The sequence below is a fragment of the Micropterus salmoides genome, unplaced genomic scaffold (assembly GCF_014851395.1).
Source record: "Micropterus salmoides isolate LMB-PRFRI ecotype aquatic unplaced genomic scaffold, ASM1485139v1 Ms_hic_scaffold_14, whole genome shotgun sequence".
Lineage (NCBI taxonomy): Eukaryota > Metazoa > Chordata > Actinopteri > Centrarchiformes > Centrarchidae > Micropterus > Micropterus salmoides.
In genome coordinates, this window is record NW_024040485.1 from 24,151,324 (window position 1) to 24,167,025 (window position 15,702).

The following is a 15,702-nucleotide window of genomic DNA, read 5'->3' on the forward strand; positions in this document are numbered from 1 at the left end:
AGTCACACTGTAAAATATCCTAAAGAAATACACCAGCCGACCCCTGTATTCAGCAGTGGTCTGTTATCTCAAGATCAAGAGATACTTATCCCGTTATTACGGGAAAACAGAGTAAAAAAATATTTGAATGGATGGCCGCTTAGGGCTTCCGTAGATATGTGATATGCTGCCCCTTATTTGTTTTGGAGTATGAATTTGACAGCTTGACAGTTCTCTCAATTCTCACACATTTTATGGAAGCCCTAAGTGGCCATCCATTCAAATATTTTTGAATGGATGGCCACTTAGAGCTTCTGTAACATTGTACCTTTAATGAAAATCTTGTTTTTGCTGTCCTTCAGTGGTTTAACCTCTAACGTTGTTGCAACACTATACTGTAACATCGCCCATAAATAAGGGACTTGAAAGCACAAGAGAGGGCAATGAAACATTTCCTTTCAGCCTGCCCCATGGAGGTTTCTGGTAAAAACACATTGTTTCTGTGGTCTGACAAATGTGTTTTCTTTTCTCGAAAAACATTTGCAGGGGTTACTTTTAAAGCATTTTTTCTTGCTAGCAGTCCTTGACTTTAATACCTTTGTTGGTATTGCTACATTTGTTGTGACATTACCGCCACCTGTAGAGTGTAATAGTCTGAAACCATTGGCAGAATATGTGCATGAGATCCAAAGGGAAAAAAGAACCCACTCATAAAAACATTACTCCATAGTGCTATGAGTAGTCAAGAACTCCACAGGGTACCTTTTAAGGTACTCTTTTTGGAGAAACTCACACAGCCTTTATTCAATGCAGAGTCAAGCAAAAGTTTAGAAATACTGTGCTGGAGCACTGGAAAATTAACACATTTTTTGCATTTACAACCAAATTGTTAGAAGAGTTACAAGTGCTACCTGGCAGCTTTTCCGCCTGACCCACCCTGCAGATTTTTTTGAAAAAGCAAAGTTTCTAAACCAAACTTAATCTTTAGCCTTAGCCAAGCAGCCTAGACCCAAGCTATAAGTCCAAAAGCTCCTTTGCAGTAAAGTGGTAAGTAGGACCAACATTTCCTCACTCATTTCTTGTCCTGTAAAAACATCACTACACATCATATCACATATACATGTAGAAATGGGGAAAACAAACACTCACACTCTCACACACACACACACACAAACACTTACCGACAGCCATCATGTAGTCCCATCGGTCCAGCAGACACATGCTGAACTGCAGCCCCTCTGGGGTGAGGCCTGCAGCGATCAGGGCCTGACTCAGCTCGGGGTTCTGGCACACAGCGGAGGTCCAGGCCACCAGAAACCACAGCACCACAAGCAAAATCACTGCCAGCAGGCGCAGGACTCGCCAGCCGGTCATGTAAGGCGTCCTCTGGGCCGTGCGGGACAGGAACACCTTTAACACCCTGGGAGAGAGAAATCATGGTGGAATCATGACAAGCAGGGTGAGTATAGAAAAGATTTTCTTCCTGCTATCGACAACTCATGCCCCAGACTCTTGTTAACATGCCCACTTGAATTAAAAGGAGCAGGGAGAAAATTTCAATTCATTCATGTTTGGTTTAATTCATGTTGTAACAGAGAGGAGAACTAGGGTGCAAATTTTTTTATATTTAATAATCTAAAGGGAAATTTAAAAACTTTCCAGTTTTAAATCTTTCAACTTGGAGGTGGTTGAACAAATGTGTTTGGAACTAACTTATTAGACTAAATGCATGCAGAGGTACATTGGTTTATTTATTTACTAAATATCTTCACTGCATACACACAAGACAATACGCCTCTGCAAAGGGAATTAAAAATGCAACACATCAGAGAAAGTGATCTGATGCTGGGTAAACAAAGCTATATGGGTACAACAATAGCATATATAGTATATAACACCATCAAGACATACTAACAGCCAATTCTCAATCATCTCTGTACTGTGCTCATCTGTTCCCTCGCGACTAGACTGTGACAAATCTATCTTATCTCTCACATATTCAGTGGGGCCGGGCCGTAAGAGCTTGCCCCGGGGCATACTTCACACCCAGCAAGCTCTGAAAAAAATCTAATTGGTAATTTTGCCAAGGGAACACTCTGGCCAGCCTTTGACCTCCTTCTCCCATCTCAGCAACACTTGCTCGTAGCTGAAGAGCAGGAAGTGAGTTTGTGTCTGAATAGATACTTCAGCAGGCAGACGCATATAGGCCGAACCTGATGTGAAATTCAGATGTGTTTATTGGCAAAACTGCATGGATGTGTGTGTTGTGTGTGTGTGCGCACAAGTGTGCAGACTGAGAGGGAGCTGAATTATTGAAACTGAGAAAGGCTAACTCATAGGGCAAGTTAATATCAGGAAAGAAGAGGAGGAAGAGAGGATGGGGAGTGGAGATGAGGTAAGGAGAGGAGATGAGCATAGAGGAAAGGAGATAGAAAGAGAAGAGGGGAAAGAATATGAGGTGAGCAGAGGAAAAGGTGAGGATATGTAAAGAGGAGAGGTGAGGTGAGGAGACAAGGAGAGGAGAGGAAAAAGGAAGAGAGCAGAGGAGTCAAGCAGATTATACGAGACAAGGAAGAAATGAGACAATTGGAGGAAAGGAGATAAGGATGGGATAGGAGATAGGAAGGGAGGAGAAGAGACAAAGACAGGAGAAAACAGTAGATGAGAATTTAGACAAGGAGAGGAGAAAATAGGAGAGTAAATGAGACAAAGACAGGAGATAAAAAGACAAGAACAGGAGGAGACAAGAGCAAGAGAAAACAGGAGAGGAGTTAAAACAAGGTGACAAGGAAAGGAGAGGAGAGGAGCAGAGACATAATGAGATGAGGAGAGCAGACAGGAGGAGAGAAGAACTGAGGAGAGAAGGAAAGGAGAGGCTTGACTATTTTTTTAGTTTATTGTTTTATCTTCACTTCAGTATTCTATATTAGAAATAGGAATAAATAATGATAAATCATTCATAGGATGAGGGATAAAACATGCAGGACATGCCATAACTCACTAATATGATGATAACCACTGTTTTGATTTTAGTGCTTTCAGCTCTCGCTTCATTTTACAGTACCTGTACAGCTTGAGGATGACGGTGCCATACATGATGGCGAAACCCAGGAGGCGAACCCACCTCAGGAGGATACAGCGAAACACACTGGGGTGGAAGTACAGGATCATCACCTGCAGAGTGGTGCAGCAGTGTTAGTGTTCACACTGACAAACACACACACATTGATTTTACATACTGCATATTTTGTTTTGAATTGCACTCTTCCACTCATTTCATACTCCTCTCATATTCACACAGAAGGGATCAGAAATAAAAATGAGGCGAGTTTCCAGCATGAGAGAACCAGAGCTGGAGGCTGATTTGGCCTCGCAGCTATCATACGCCTCCAGAGCCCCCGCTGACATCTCTTAACTGTATGTTGCTCATATGTCAGCTGCCAGAACACATTAGATATGAGGGTTTGAAGGGCTATATCCTGTCTCACTGTTGCTATTTGACAATAGCATTTTTCCTGTGTGAAAGACTGCATCTGTATGTTTATTTGCATGTTGATTTGCATTGCAATTTGCATTTGTCAGCGTATGGACATGTTCGTGTGTTTCTGTGTGTGCATGCACAGTCCAGGTTTTTATTCTTTTTCTGTGTGTGATTTGCAGTAAAACAGAGAATTTCCCAGTGGCCTAAAAATTGTCATTTTCTGCTTGGTGTGAGGTTTATTTGCACCTATTACTGTTAAAGACGAGGCTGAGGAGACATGTCTCACATGCCAAGCTGTAAACATCTGAGCTTCCATTTGCATTTTTTTTACAGCTGCGTTTCATTTCAATAGTGCGTATCTCAGTGGGACGCCACATGTCAAATCTCCAGTGACCCAAGTGAAGGTGAGATCCACATTTTGTTCTGGAGATCCAGCGCATTGACTTTGTGCACATTTCCACTGAAGCAAAGAAAACATGCTTCACCCACCTGGTGGATACACACCCTCCATGATGTGAAAGCATGACTCCTTACTGAGTCATGTGTGCTGAATTAATTCACACAAATCACACACAGGTACTCAAGTTTTAGTCTTGATAAATACAGACTTCTGATGAATGTTGAATATAATATTATAGATCTGTAATCCTTCATATATTATTCCCTAAATGTTGAGCTATTTATACCAGGTGCTTCAAGTGACAACTCTAAACTAGTAAGTTAAAAGCATAATCATGTAGGTGTGTAACTGGTAGGACTTAAGTCGTTGACATAATATGGAGGACAACTTCACCTACATTTTTTGTCAAAGTAACAGAAAATACTTGACTCTTCTAGAGACATGGACATCTCTCCCCTGTGCTAGGTGCTGCAGAGCACTTTACGTCAAAACAGCCAGGAACAAGAACTGTTTCTTTCCACAGGCCATCATGAACTGTTAAATCATAGTGTCAGTAACCCTGTACACTACAACATCCACTTATCTACATATTATACATGATATGTTTACATTTTACAATACACACTGTGCTTAAACATGTACATATCATATGTATCATCCATCGATAAAATCTTCATGCTGTATATATGGTATATAAACATGCATGCATACATGCATTTACTGTACATAACCACCACTTATTACCTACTATATAAAGTAATCACATTAACCATTCAATATTTATTCCTTTGCACTGTTTGTATTTGTTTACAATTTAAATAAACACTTTATGTTGTTGGTCATTGTTTCTTTATATATATACATACAAAGCTCCTGGATAGCTCTGCTCTTAATGCCACTGACATTGGTACAGGTGATCGGGGATTTGATTCCCTGTCGGGGGGGGGGGGATCCAGGTGGACCCTTAGGGTTAACCAAACACACAACCTGGGTTCGATTCCCACTGTGAGACATCCACCATTGTGTCCCTGAGCAAGACACTTAAGCCTTAGTTGCTCCAGAGGCGTGTGACCGCTGACATGTATAGCAATTGTAAGTCGCTTTGGATAAAAGCGTCAGCTAAATGAATAAATGTAAATGTAAGTACAAGACGTGAATGCAGCACTACATGCTATCCCTACTAAAGCCATAACCGAGACCAAAGTGCTGATGTACGCCACAGCAACAGTGATCCTAGAGATGCTTGGCTATAAAATGAACACCACAAGCCACATGGAGGAGAAGGCTAGAGGCCAAGATCAAGGCAACACAAAGAGAGGTTAGTCAGTCATGAAGAGCTGTCCAGCTCTTCATACCTGGCCCTGAAATTATCCACACCTACTGGCTGAAGAAACTAACAGCCTGGCAGCACAAATGAACCAACTGATGGATGGGACCCACACATCACAGGCATCACAGCGGCTAAGATGAGTAGGCACGTGGCTCAATACATGAAGAAGGGAATGGGCAGTAATACCAGGGGAGCCAAGCACCAGCTACTGGTTGATAGAGGAGTCACTCGAGACTGCAAGACCAGGCAGACCAATCTGTGCACTGATTGACTACAAGAAAGCCTACGACTCAATGCCACATACATGGATACTGGAATGCTTGGAAATATACAAGATCAACAGGACACTAATAGCCTTCATCAAGAACTCAAGGGAGCTGTGGAAAACAAGTCTGGAAGCCAACTCAAAGTCAATTGCACAAGTCACCATCAAGTGCGGTATATACCAAGGCGATGCAATTTCCCCACTGCTGTTCTGCATAGGCCTGAACCCCCTCAGCCAGATCATCACAAAGACTGGCTACGGATACCGGTTCTGAAGTGGAACAACCATCAGTCACCTCCTCTACATGGATGACATCAAGCTGTATGCCAGAAATGAGCGAGACATCGACTCACTGATCCACACAGGATCTACAGCAACAACATTGGAATGTCGTTTGGACTGAAGTGTGGTCGCATGGTATCCATGGTGAGAGGGGGATTTGTTTTATTTATTTATATACACACACACACACACACACATATTCATATATACATATACACACCTATTTTTTCATCTAATAGTTCTATGTTTATATTTACCTGACTTTGTTCAGCTTTGTTATCCTTGTTTTAAGTTTTATGTCTATTTCTACGCCAGTAAATTGTTCTCTGTGGTCATCGTCAAATTCCTTGTGTGTGTACACGCATACTTGATCAATAAAGCTGATTCTGAGAACAAATCATCAGCAGGGTCATACACAAGGAAACCAATAACTCATCTAATCATTACGGGTAGCAAGTATTTTGTTCTTACAGATCTCAATTTCACATAATTCTGAGGTACAAAATAAACTAATCCCAATGGATACTCCAGATTTGCCTCAGTAATACAAACAGAAAAAGTGACCTAACTTACATAAAAATACTTGCAGAGGACCTGATGTGAGTCCATGTGTCTCAGAATCCATTACTCAGCTCCTGTGAGTTGCTTTTGTAACGGGGTAGACCTGTATCGGCCTGATTTTGAGTGCAGTGATAGTGTGATGGGTGAGCACCAAGAGTGAGTGTGCATTTGGTGGGTGTGGTTTTCACATAGGTTGATTGCATGGGGATGGGCTGATGGCAGACAGGTGTGTCTTCTTCCCTGGGTATATATAATTGTTATGTGGGCTGGTGGCAGTGTCTGTTGTGTGGAATGTTTTATAAATTGCTGTTGTGTAAAGGAGTCTTCTGCTTGTCTCCTGTGTGCAGTGTGTGGGTGTGCGGAGGCTACTGCTGATATCTCAAAGAGTGTGGCACATAGCTGGGTCATAGTCTGGGGAGTCGCCGGTGCAGAGCCACAGCTACTTATTGGAGTTATCAGAGGCCCCAAGCAGTGAGGAGGCCTCAACCAACCAGCCTGTGACCAACAGCAGCAGACCCGTCCCTGTTGTGTTTAGCTTCGCCCCAAGCAGGAAAACGAAGTTGAGCACACCCAGCCACAAAGATCCGGATTCCTTTTTATTTAACTGACCCTTAGCTTCCCCCATTTGAACTGAGCTGCAGCTCTCACACTAATTTTAGTTTTAAAGTTATTTGAAAAAGGTCTACATCTATGAAGTCTGTCTAAATGTGTTAGCTCTGTGAGAGACTGGCAACCTGTGCAGGATATACCCCACTTCTCACCCACTGTGAGCTGGGTTAGGATCCAGCTCCTCACAACAGTGAACAGGATTTGTGTGTTTGGTTAATGGATGTTTGAATTACAGATAAACACATCTCTGAGGAGTAGAATCCGTGATTTATCCCAGGTCCTATGTGAGCCTTGGCATTCAAGAGACTGCCGCATCCAGACAAATTAAGCTTAAGTAACAGCAACACCTGTAACCTCTTCTCTTCAGAAAAGCAGAACATCTGTAGCAAACTTATCTAAGCAACCAGCCGACCCTGAGGCTGCCACAGTCTGGCAGTAAGATGTGTAAAAATAAAAGGTAAACTAATGTGTAATTGGGAATATAAATAATAGTGTACACTCTATGTTACCTCCAATGTTAAGAGTAAAGAGTATGGTACAAAGACAGAATAACAAAAATAACAAATATTAAACTTAACAACATCTTATACAGCTATGCAGGAAGTTACAAGTAAAATAGAGAGAGGACACAGTGAAGATGTATTGAAGTAATGTCACAAGAACATGAGCAGTGAACTAATCTTCTGCTGGTTTCTTTCTTTTATCACCACAAGCTGTGTTTGCTGAATTATTTAATACGGTCTTATTACTGGCAATATCAGTTTCAACTATTCTGCCAAAATGTGGCTCAGTGTGCAATTAATCTGTCATAACATCCTTATTTTCAACCATAAGTCTGTCCACAGTTCAGCTTTGGTATACAGACATTTCTTTGTGACACACAAAGTCAAAGCGCGGAGCAGCAAGTGTTTCCTTCCATCCCCAGTTCTCTTCAAAACCTCGCACTGCCAAAGTCTGTCATTGGTATGCTGGTCATAAGAGAGCTGGAAACCAAGTCCATTTCAAACCCACGAACAAGAATTAGAGCTGTTCCTTTTTAATGCTCCACTACTGACTGTGAGTCGCTGTTGCAGCTCAGGATCTGATAAATTAGCTGGGATATTGAAGACAGACATTAAGAGTTTCATTTTATGTATCAATTTTGAAAAGAAATTGCTACCAAAAACGAATCTCTCCATATTCCAGAGAAAGACAGCTTTTCAAAATTACCGTGTTTTTGTGGACAAGACAACTCATGACTTCAATACCAATGATGTCCATTAATAAAAAATTACACATTTTTAAAGGAATGTATAAAAGATTTTGGAAATTATGGTACCTTGGTTTCCTTCAATGAGTTAGATGAGAAGTTTGATATCAGTTTCATGTCTGTGCTTCAAGTACGGAACTAGAACCAAGAAGCGATTAGCTTAGCATAAAGATTCAAACCCAAGAGGAGTAGAGATCTTGTTGTTTTTAAGGTTGCCATGTTTAGTACAACCATGTTAACAATACCAATTGCATTGCACTTCTCCTTTGCCGAGATAATCCATCCACCTCAGAGGTGTCCCATATCAAGACGCTGATCAGACAGCATGGGTATTGCACAGGTGTGCCTTAGGCTGGCCACAATAAAAGGCCACTCGAAAATGTGTGGTTTCACTGTATTGGTGGGGTCCGGAAACAGTATCGGGCGTGACCACCATTTACCTCACGCAGTGCGAAAGAAATGAAGATTCAATTCACAGGCAACAGCTCTGGCAGATATTCCTGCAGTCAGCATACCAATTGCACGCCCCCTCATAACTTGTGACATCTGTGGCATTGTTTGATGGAACTGCACAGGTTCAAGTGGCCTTTTATTGTGGCCAGCCTAAGGCACACTTGTGCAATACCCATATTGTCTGATCAGCATCTTGATATGCCACACCTGTGAGGTGGATGGATTATCTTGGCAAAGGAGAAGTGCTCACTCACACAGATTTTGACAGATTTGTGAACAATACTTGAGAGAAATAGGCCTTTTGTGTACATAGAGAAAGTCTTAGATCTTTGAGTTCAGCAAAAACAAAAGTGTTGTGTTTATAATTTTGTTCAGTGTAGTAAAAGTAACTCCACCTCAATTAGCAATTTTACATGTAAGTTTAGTTTTGTTACATACATGCATTGGTATTGGGAGTAGAGGTATTGGGAGAATTTAATAAGAAAATAAAAACTGGATGGAGCCAACTGTGTTACCAACCCTTAAGAGCAAGAATTCACCAAACACTTGCTCTTGCATACTTTGTCTCTTTCAGAGACTCTTTCTTCTCTTCCTCTTGTCCTACTGCCTCTCTGTGTCTTGCTTACCTGTGATTAGGATTAGCATCCTTCCTGACACCTTCATCTCTTTGCTTCCCAAGCAAACATCCAGCCCTCCAGCTCTCTGGTCTACATGACGGGCCAAAACAATAAATCACCTCCAAAAATAAGAGGTAAAAGTAGGCCACACTGTTTGTTACACCTACATACATAAATGCAGAAATGCAAATCCATACACAAATGCACTTGCACTAAATCACAGGGAAATGTGAAGCTTTAAAGCCACTTTACACACTCATAATCCATCCTCCATCCTGCTTATACACACACACAAACTAACATACACAAAGATAGTCAGACACAAACAGTGGCACACCCTTTCTGGAGTGCTACCCCTGTGGACTACAATGTCATAGGGGACTGCACAATAAAAAGACACATTTTTATATAGCCCAGAAGAGATGGTGGCCCTCCTGGTTTGCATCCAACCTCCTATGCCTCCTCCATCAATTAATCAGCAGATGTATTTTTAAAACAAGTTGTGCTAGAACTTGATGGACTGTTTAAAAATGCATTGAGCACCAGAGCAGAACAGCTGCACCAAGCTTAGCTGAGGAGGCTTTAGGTGGCAGCAACAAAGAAACAGCAGCAGCAACAAACATTGAGATTGCCGGAGAGGAGACAGACACAAAGGTGAGATGGAGAAGGGACATGCAGAGGGGTAACGGAAGGAAAACATTGGGGGGGGCAGGAAACAGTTAAAGACAGTCAGGCAAGGTACTAAGAAATGCAGAGCAAAGATGGAGAAACAGCAGAGCAAAGGGAGGAAGATACCCTTGAGTGTATACAAGTGTCTGAGAACATCAGAGAGTGGGGCGGCAGGATATTTTCGGGGAGCTATTATTGGTACTTGAGTTATCCTTGGGGTGAATGGAGAACAGGGCGGATGGATGGATGCAAAATCAAATCCATTTTGAGCATCACAGCAAAAATATACCCAAAGTGTGGTCACATAAGGACAAACCCACATCACCTGCAATTCTTTATCTGCTGCAGCAAAACTACCATGGTTTCTATGCTAATACAAATAGGGCTGTGGCGATAACCGCAAAAATGAAATACAGCGCTGTCTGGGTGTCACTGTTGCTGCTGTTTCCCCCTACATGTGGTACACTGTGAGATTTCCGGCGGGGGATTGGCTGATCTTTGGGGAAGTCTGGCTCCCACATCCGACGATCCTGATTGGAGCAGCGCACCAACCCTCCTCCAATCGCAGAGCTGCCTGCTGAACCGCCTTCACGCCTTCTCCATCAAATAGGCTGGTCTGCTGCTAGGTCAAGGCAGCTACCATTTGCCACGTACTTTGCCCCGACGCTGGTCCTGACATTGAACTCTGTGTGTGCATGTCGTTAGTGGAAACAACCAATCTGTGTGTTATTGAGAGTTGGTAACTCACCCGGGTTGATCTCAGTATTGGTCTGCAGAATTGGGCTAGGAGAAGCTCATCACTGATTACTTACACCTGTTAGAAATTATTTGTTTTGGTTTTTGAACAACAGCTAGAGAGGTTTCTGTTTATTTTTTTGTAAGTAGTTTAGTAATCCCTCATTTAGGAGGGATCTATTTTTGCTATATTTGGTTCTTTGTTTTACGTAGCACCTGCTTGCCCATTTTCTGTTTTACTTTTTTGTTGTACCGGTCTGTTTAATAAATAATCTTTCCACCCATACCAAAACCATCTGGTTTATGTTTACGTCTCTCCTACCCCTAGAGAGCGGGGACGTAACAGCGCCATTGTCCAAGCCTACCGCGGAGGATGGCGATCACCGCAACAACCGCAATGTTCATACTCTACACTTCAGGGCTTGTTAATTTAATAAATGATTGCTTCAAAAGTTCCACAACCATAACGAGCTCTGTAAAGGTTCAAGGATGGATCGCCATGGGCTGTACGTGACCCGACTTCAAACTTGTAAGCTATAAGTGTTGGCATGTATTGTGTTGTTTTACTATTTATTTTAAAGGTTAGCTAACTTTGCGTTAGCATATTGCGCAGCTAATGTGGCTAGCAGGCTCGGCGATGTTGGACTAACGTTGTAATCCTGAGGAACAGTCGAGAGAAACTGAATAGTAAACCTCATTTGAAGCTCACTAACTAACAAGCGTAGTGTGTCGGATGCCTGCAGCTGTTTTTCATGATGCTTTCTGTTGAAATTTAGTTATGTTATCACAGCGCAGTGGTCCGCACCGCGACACACGTGTCAGTGTAAATTGACTTGATATACGTGCGAAAAAGACACGGTCAAACTACAAAAAGGAGTTTGCTTGGCAATGTTGTTGACTTGCACCCAGCAGCTAGCTTGCTCCGACCATAAAGCTGCTGTTAGCAGCTCGCTGTGCAGTGAGGTGACAGACACTCTTACTATGCTATATGGCACCAAATTACTTCATTGGTGAAAGATGCGATAATACCGCATACCGCGCTGTTGAGTCCTAACATATTGCCGCAGTGGAAATTACTTCACCGCGACAGCCCTAAATGCAAAAATCTTTCTCATGGTAACACTCGATCAAATCCTTTATCCCAAGAGCTGACTCTTTTTTCTCTCAACATTTTTTGTTTTTTTTCCTTCTTAAAAATGGCTAACATCCACCCATCTTTATGTTTGAGCAGAGCAGTGGCTCAGTGTTGGCAGTCTGTGCAACTATTTGAAGGGAGTGAATTCCCTGGTTACATCATATTTCTCTGTTATATGGAACTCAGATTTCTTCCATCTGTTTCCCAGCTAAAGATGGTCTTCTGATGCTGTAATCCAGGTGCACTGTGGGCTGTGTGCACAAGCGTAAATACACACATATACAATGCACGCTGGCACCCACCCACATGGGCCTGCGCACGCATCCAAACAACAGAAAGGCTAGAGAAGACACACGCACAATAAGACAAACTCTCACCGTACATGCACACCGACGGTGATATCCAGCTTTTTTCCCCCCACAATGATCAGAGGTACAATACTATAACAGCATCTAACTGCAACTGAAGAAGTGCGAAGCACGGTTTCCTGCCTTATTTAAATGGTAATGTATTCTAACATTGGGGCAGCTAATCAAAATATACAGCTTTCAACATTTTAAAATTAGAATCCTTAAGATTTTTATATAATCAAACCTCATTTTTGAAACTACTTGTCATCACCATTTTTTTTTAGCAATGGCCAATAAATTACCTCTTTATATAGTAGTTTTTATTGTTTGTGGCAGTGTCTGTCATTACCACAGTGGACTCAGACTGCCTTAATACTCAGCAGGGATTGACAGGAAACAATGCATGTATGTAATCTGGTTTAACTGTGTGCAACTTTATCTCTCCAAAAATCCAATCAGAGCTTTATTAAGTTACTGTCACTGCAAACGAACATGTCCTACTGCAGCTGCCTCATATTTAAACCACTGAACTGGTAAAACATGGGGTGGCATAGGAAACTTAATGTATTAGTCACAGACAACAATTGTTGACACCTCTACAACAAAAGACAGCAGACGTTGTTGTCATTTTTGACAGTGGATTGGTTTTAAACTGCCACAGTGAGCTGTTAGATGAGAGTTGCAAGCGGCATGCTGCAGACCTCCAACTCCTCAGCAAGGTGCACAAGTTCTTGGTAACCAACTCTAAATAAAACCAATTCAATAAGATTGCAACTGTCACAGCATCCGTTGTATTTCTGATAAAGTAGCTGCTCAACGAGTGTTGTTTCTGTAGTATTAAACCACACTCTGTTGCCACCTGTAACCCCTGGTGTCCCTAAATCAGGACGGAAGAACGCAGACTTACTGGGAAGTAGAGCAGTAAAGCCCCAAACAAGATGGCTTCCAGCAGAACGAGACCAGATGTGCGGATACTCTGTTATTGAGGAGAGAGAAACAACAGAAAAACAATCAATCAATCAATCAATCCATTTTGAGAGAGAAAATTATGGTCTGTCTTAAGTTATCAGTTAAAGGTCTTTGCTCAGCTTTGTGAATTGCTGCCATGTCTTGAAATGCAACAACATGACAAACATGTCAAAAAGATGCATCAAATGAATGCAGTTATAATGTAACACATGACACATGTATAGCAGGAGAGCCATGATTTATTCTTCATATCCAGTTGCTATAAATCATCAGTTTCTTTATTATGAGGAGTTATAGCTCCAGCTTATTTGCCATTGCAGACAAATGCAAATACTAAATAATTGCCTCAAAGCAAACAAACACAGAGGAGTTGAATATGTATATATTTTTAATATTTTGCCTTCCCTTGAAACCAGAATATGAGTGACGACAGCATTTTTCTGGACTGGTTTTAATTACCCACATTAAAAGATTTTTTATGTTTCTTCATGTAAATTTGAAGGGCTCCAGGGACATTTCTTGTGAGCTGAAGAAATGTAGGAGATTTTGAAGCTACAACGCAAATGTCTATAAATAGCACACCGGGAGAGATTCAGCTCAACTTTGCCAGAGGACTGGTTGTAATTATGCTATGCCGTGAGGATCACATATTTATTTCACTTTATCCTATTAGCTGAGTGGATATTATGCAACAACTTTTCTGTAAATCTGTGTGCATACAACACAGATATCCAGCAAAGTAGCATTTATTTATCAGACTTGCTCCTCTAAATTACTGAAATCCTAGACCTGTGTAAAATAGAACTGCTTAATCTTGGACAACTGTCTAATTTTAAACCATTTATTGTTTGAGCCAGTGCCAGGATTTAGTGTTGCATTCTGTAGCATAGGATGATATTTTCTGTAAGTCCTTAGTGTGGATCAAGCTCCAAACATTGGATACTACAATTCTCATATTGAAACTCAATACTTGCTCTTTTCTGGTAAATGAAACTGCCCCCCCCCCCCCCCCCCCCCCCTTAAAAAAAGGATGTGATGTCTGGTTAAATGTTTGAGCACCATGATCACAATCTGTAGACAGCCTGTGGAATCAATGCTGCAGTTTGTAATCTGGTAATGTAATATTGTACTAATGGGAGGGAATAATGACCTTTACATTTCCAAACACAGCCCATAAGTGTTTCTATTGGCAGACTAAAGCACTCTTTAGTGACCCCCTTCTTACCTTGTTCCTCTTGAAGTGGTAGACCACCACCATGCTGGCCAGGTCCAGCACCATGCACAGACCCTGGAAGGAGGCCACAGCGAGCCGCAGAGCACCATCCTCCTGGACCAGGCAGGGTGTGTCGTCACGGCAGTAAGGGCAGCCCTCACGGCATGGCAGGCACTTACTGGAGACATCAGAGGTCTCCTCTCTGTTAGAGCCCTGCTCCCTACCTGAGGATGTGAGAGCTCTTTAGTTAACCCATCAGATATCTAAATGTTGGATATACTCACATGCTGTGTTCCTGTACTTTTCTAACAGATGAAAGAAAGCCTCTTAAAAACGTTTGTATCTACTCACAACACAGACACAGTTCTGATTTACTGGAGTGTTTTCAATGATTATCAATGTAATTAATTTTTGTTCAACTGTCACATACTGACTTCTTATTAAATGTTCAGTTAATCAATTTGAAGGAGTAGAAATCATCAATCCAATAAATCACAAAGCCTTGAGGGTGATAATTACAAGAATACAGCCTTTAATTAGGCAGATGAGGCAATAATGAAGGACAGGAGGATAAAATATTGTGACACAGCTCCCTTCATCATTCCGGTCTGCATAATTTTTGTTACACCAGCAAGCGGCACACTTGGATGTGGTTTATCAAATCTACCCATAGATTACTTTTTCTCAGTTGAGAGTGTTCACAACTGGATGTGTTCTTTTAAGCGCCTTTGAAACTTGAATAGAATGAATTACATGTAAAGAAACGACAGGCGATGACTTCCTCATTCTCTGACGTGTCTGCTGTGGCAAGATTTGGAGTAGTTTAAATCCTCCATTTTCACCACACACACACACACACACACACACACACACTGTGCAGCTCTTTCTGAAAATGATGCTTCATAAGCATGTAATTCCTCTTTCAGTCCCAGAGCTCATACAGTATGCAAACACTGTGCTACAGTTGTACAGTGCTTCAGTAGAGCATGATTGCAAGAGAATATGCTAAAAGTACTGGGAATGATGAATGTATCAAGTCATCATGCAGTCACTGATATTAGAGATCACAGGAAGTGGTTATGTTTTTCCAGTTAGTCTCTCTGTGTTTAAGGGTTTAGAAAAGAAGGGAAGGAGATAAACACTGTGATAACAAAATGACTCGTGTGAGCTTCAGGATGTTAGTTAGGATGAGTGTGATGCAAAGTATTTACCAAGAGATCTGATTGGCCAGTAGGCTGTGCTTTTATTTCATTGACCTCTTAGTTTAGGCGTTCAGCATAAGATATACTCAGTTTTAAACCTGAAGTTATCTCGCTAACCTCAAATCCTGCTTCATAGTACAGGCCCCTTGGAGCCAGATGTTCACAGTGATTCCACCCTTCTCTGTTTGGAGTTTGTTGTCATG

The 15,702-nt window shown here is 41.7% G+C and overlaps 1 protein-coding gene across 1 annotated transcript in view; it reads right to left on the reverse strand.

Moving 5' to 3' along the window:
• LOC119902427 (probable G-protein coupled receptor 158) overlaps positions 1-15,702 on the reverse strand; it is a 66,711-nt gene that overhangs the window by 23,203 nt on the left and 27,806 nt on the right. Inside the window, exons 4-7 of the mRNA XM_038718598.1 lie at positions 14,310-14,521; positions 13,023-13,091; positions 3,044-3,153; positions 1,161-1,399 (exon numbers count right to left, since the gene is read on the reverse strand). Coding sequence (XP_038574526.1) covers positions 1,161-1,399; positions 3,044-3,153; positions 13,023-13,091; positions 14,310-14,521 — 630 coding nt within the window. The remainder of the gene's footprint in view (positions 1-1,160; positions 1,400-3,043; positions 3,154-13,022; positions 13,092-14,309; positions 14,522-15,702) is intronic.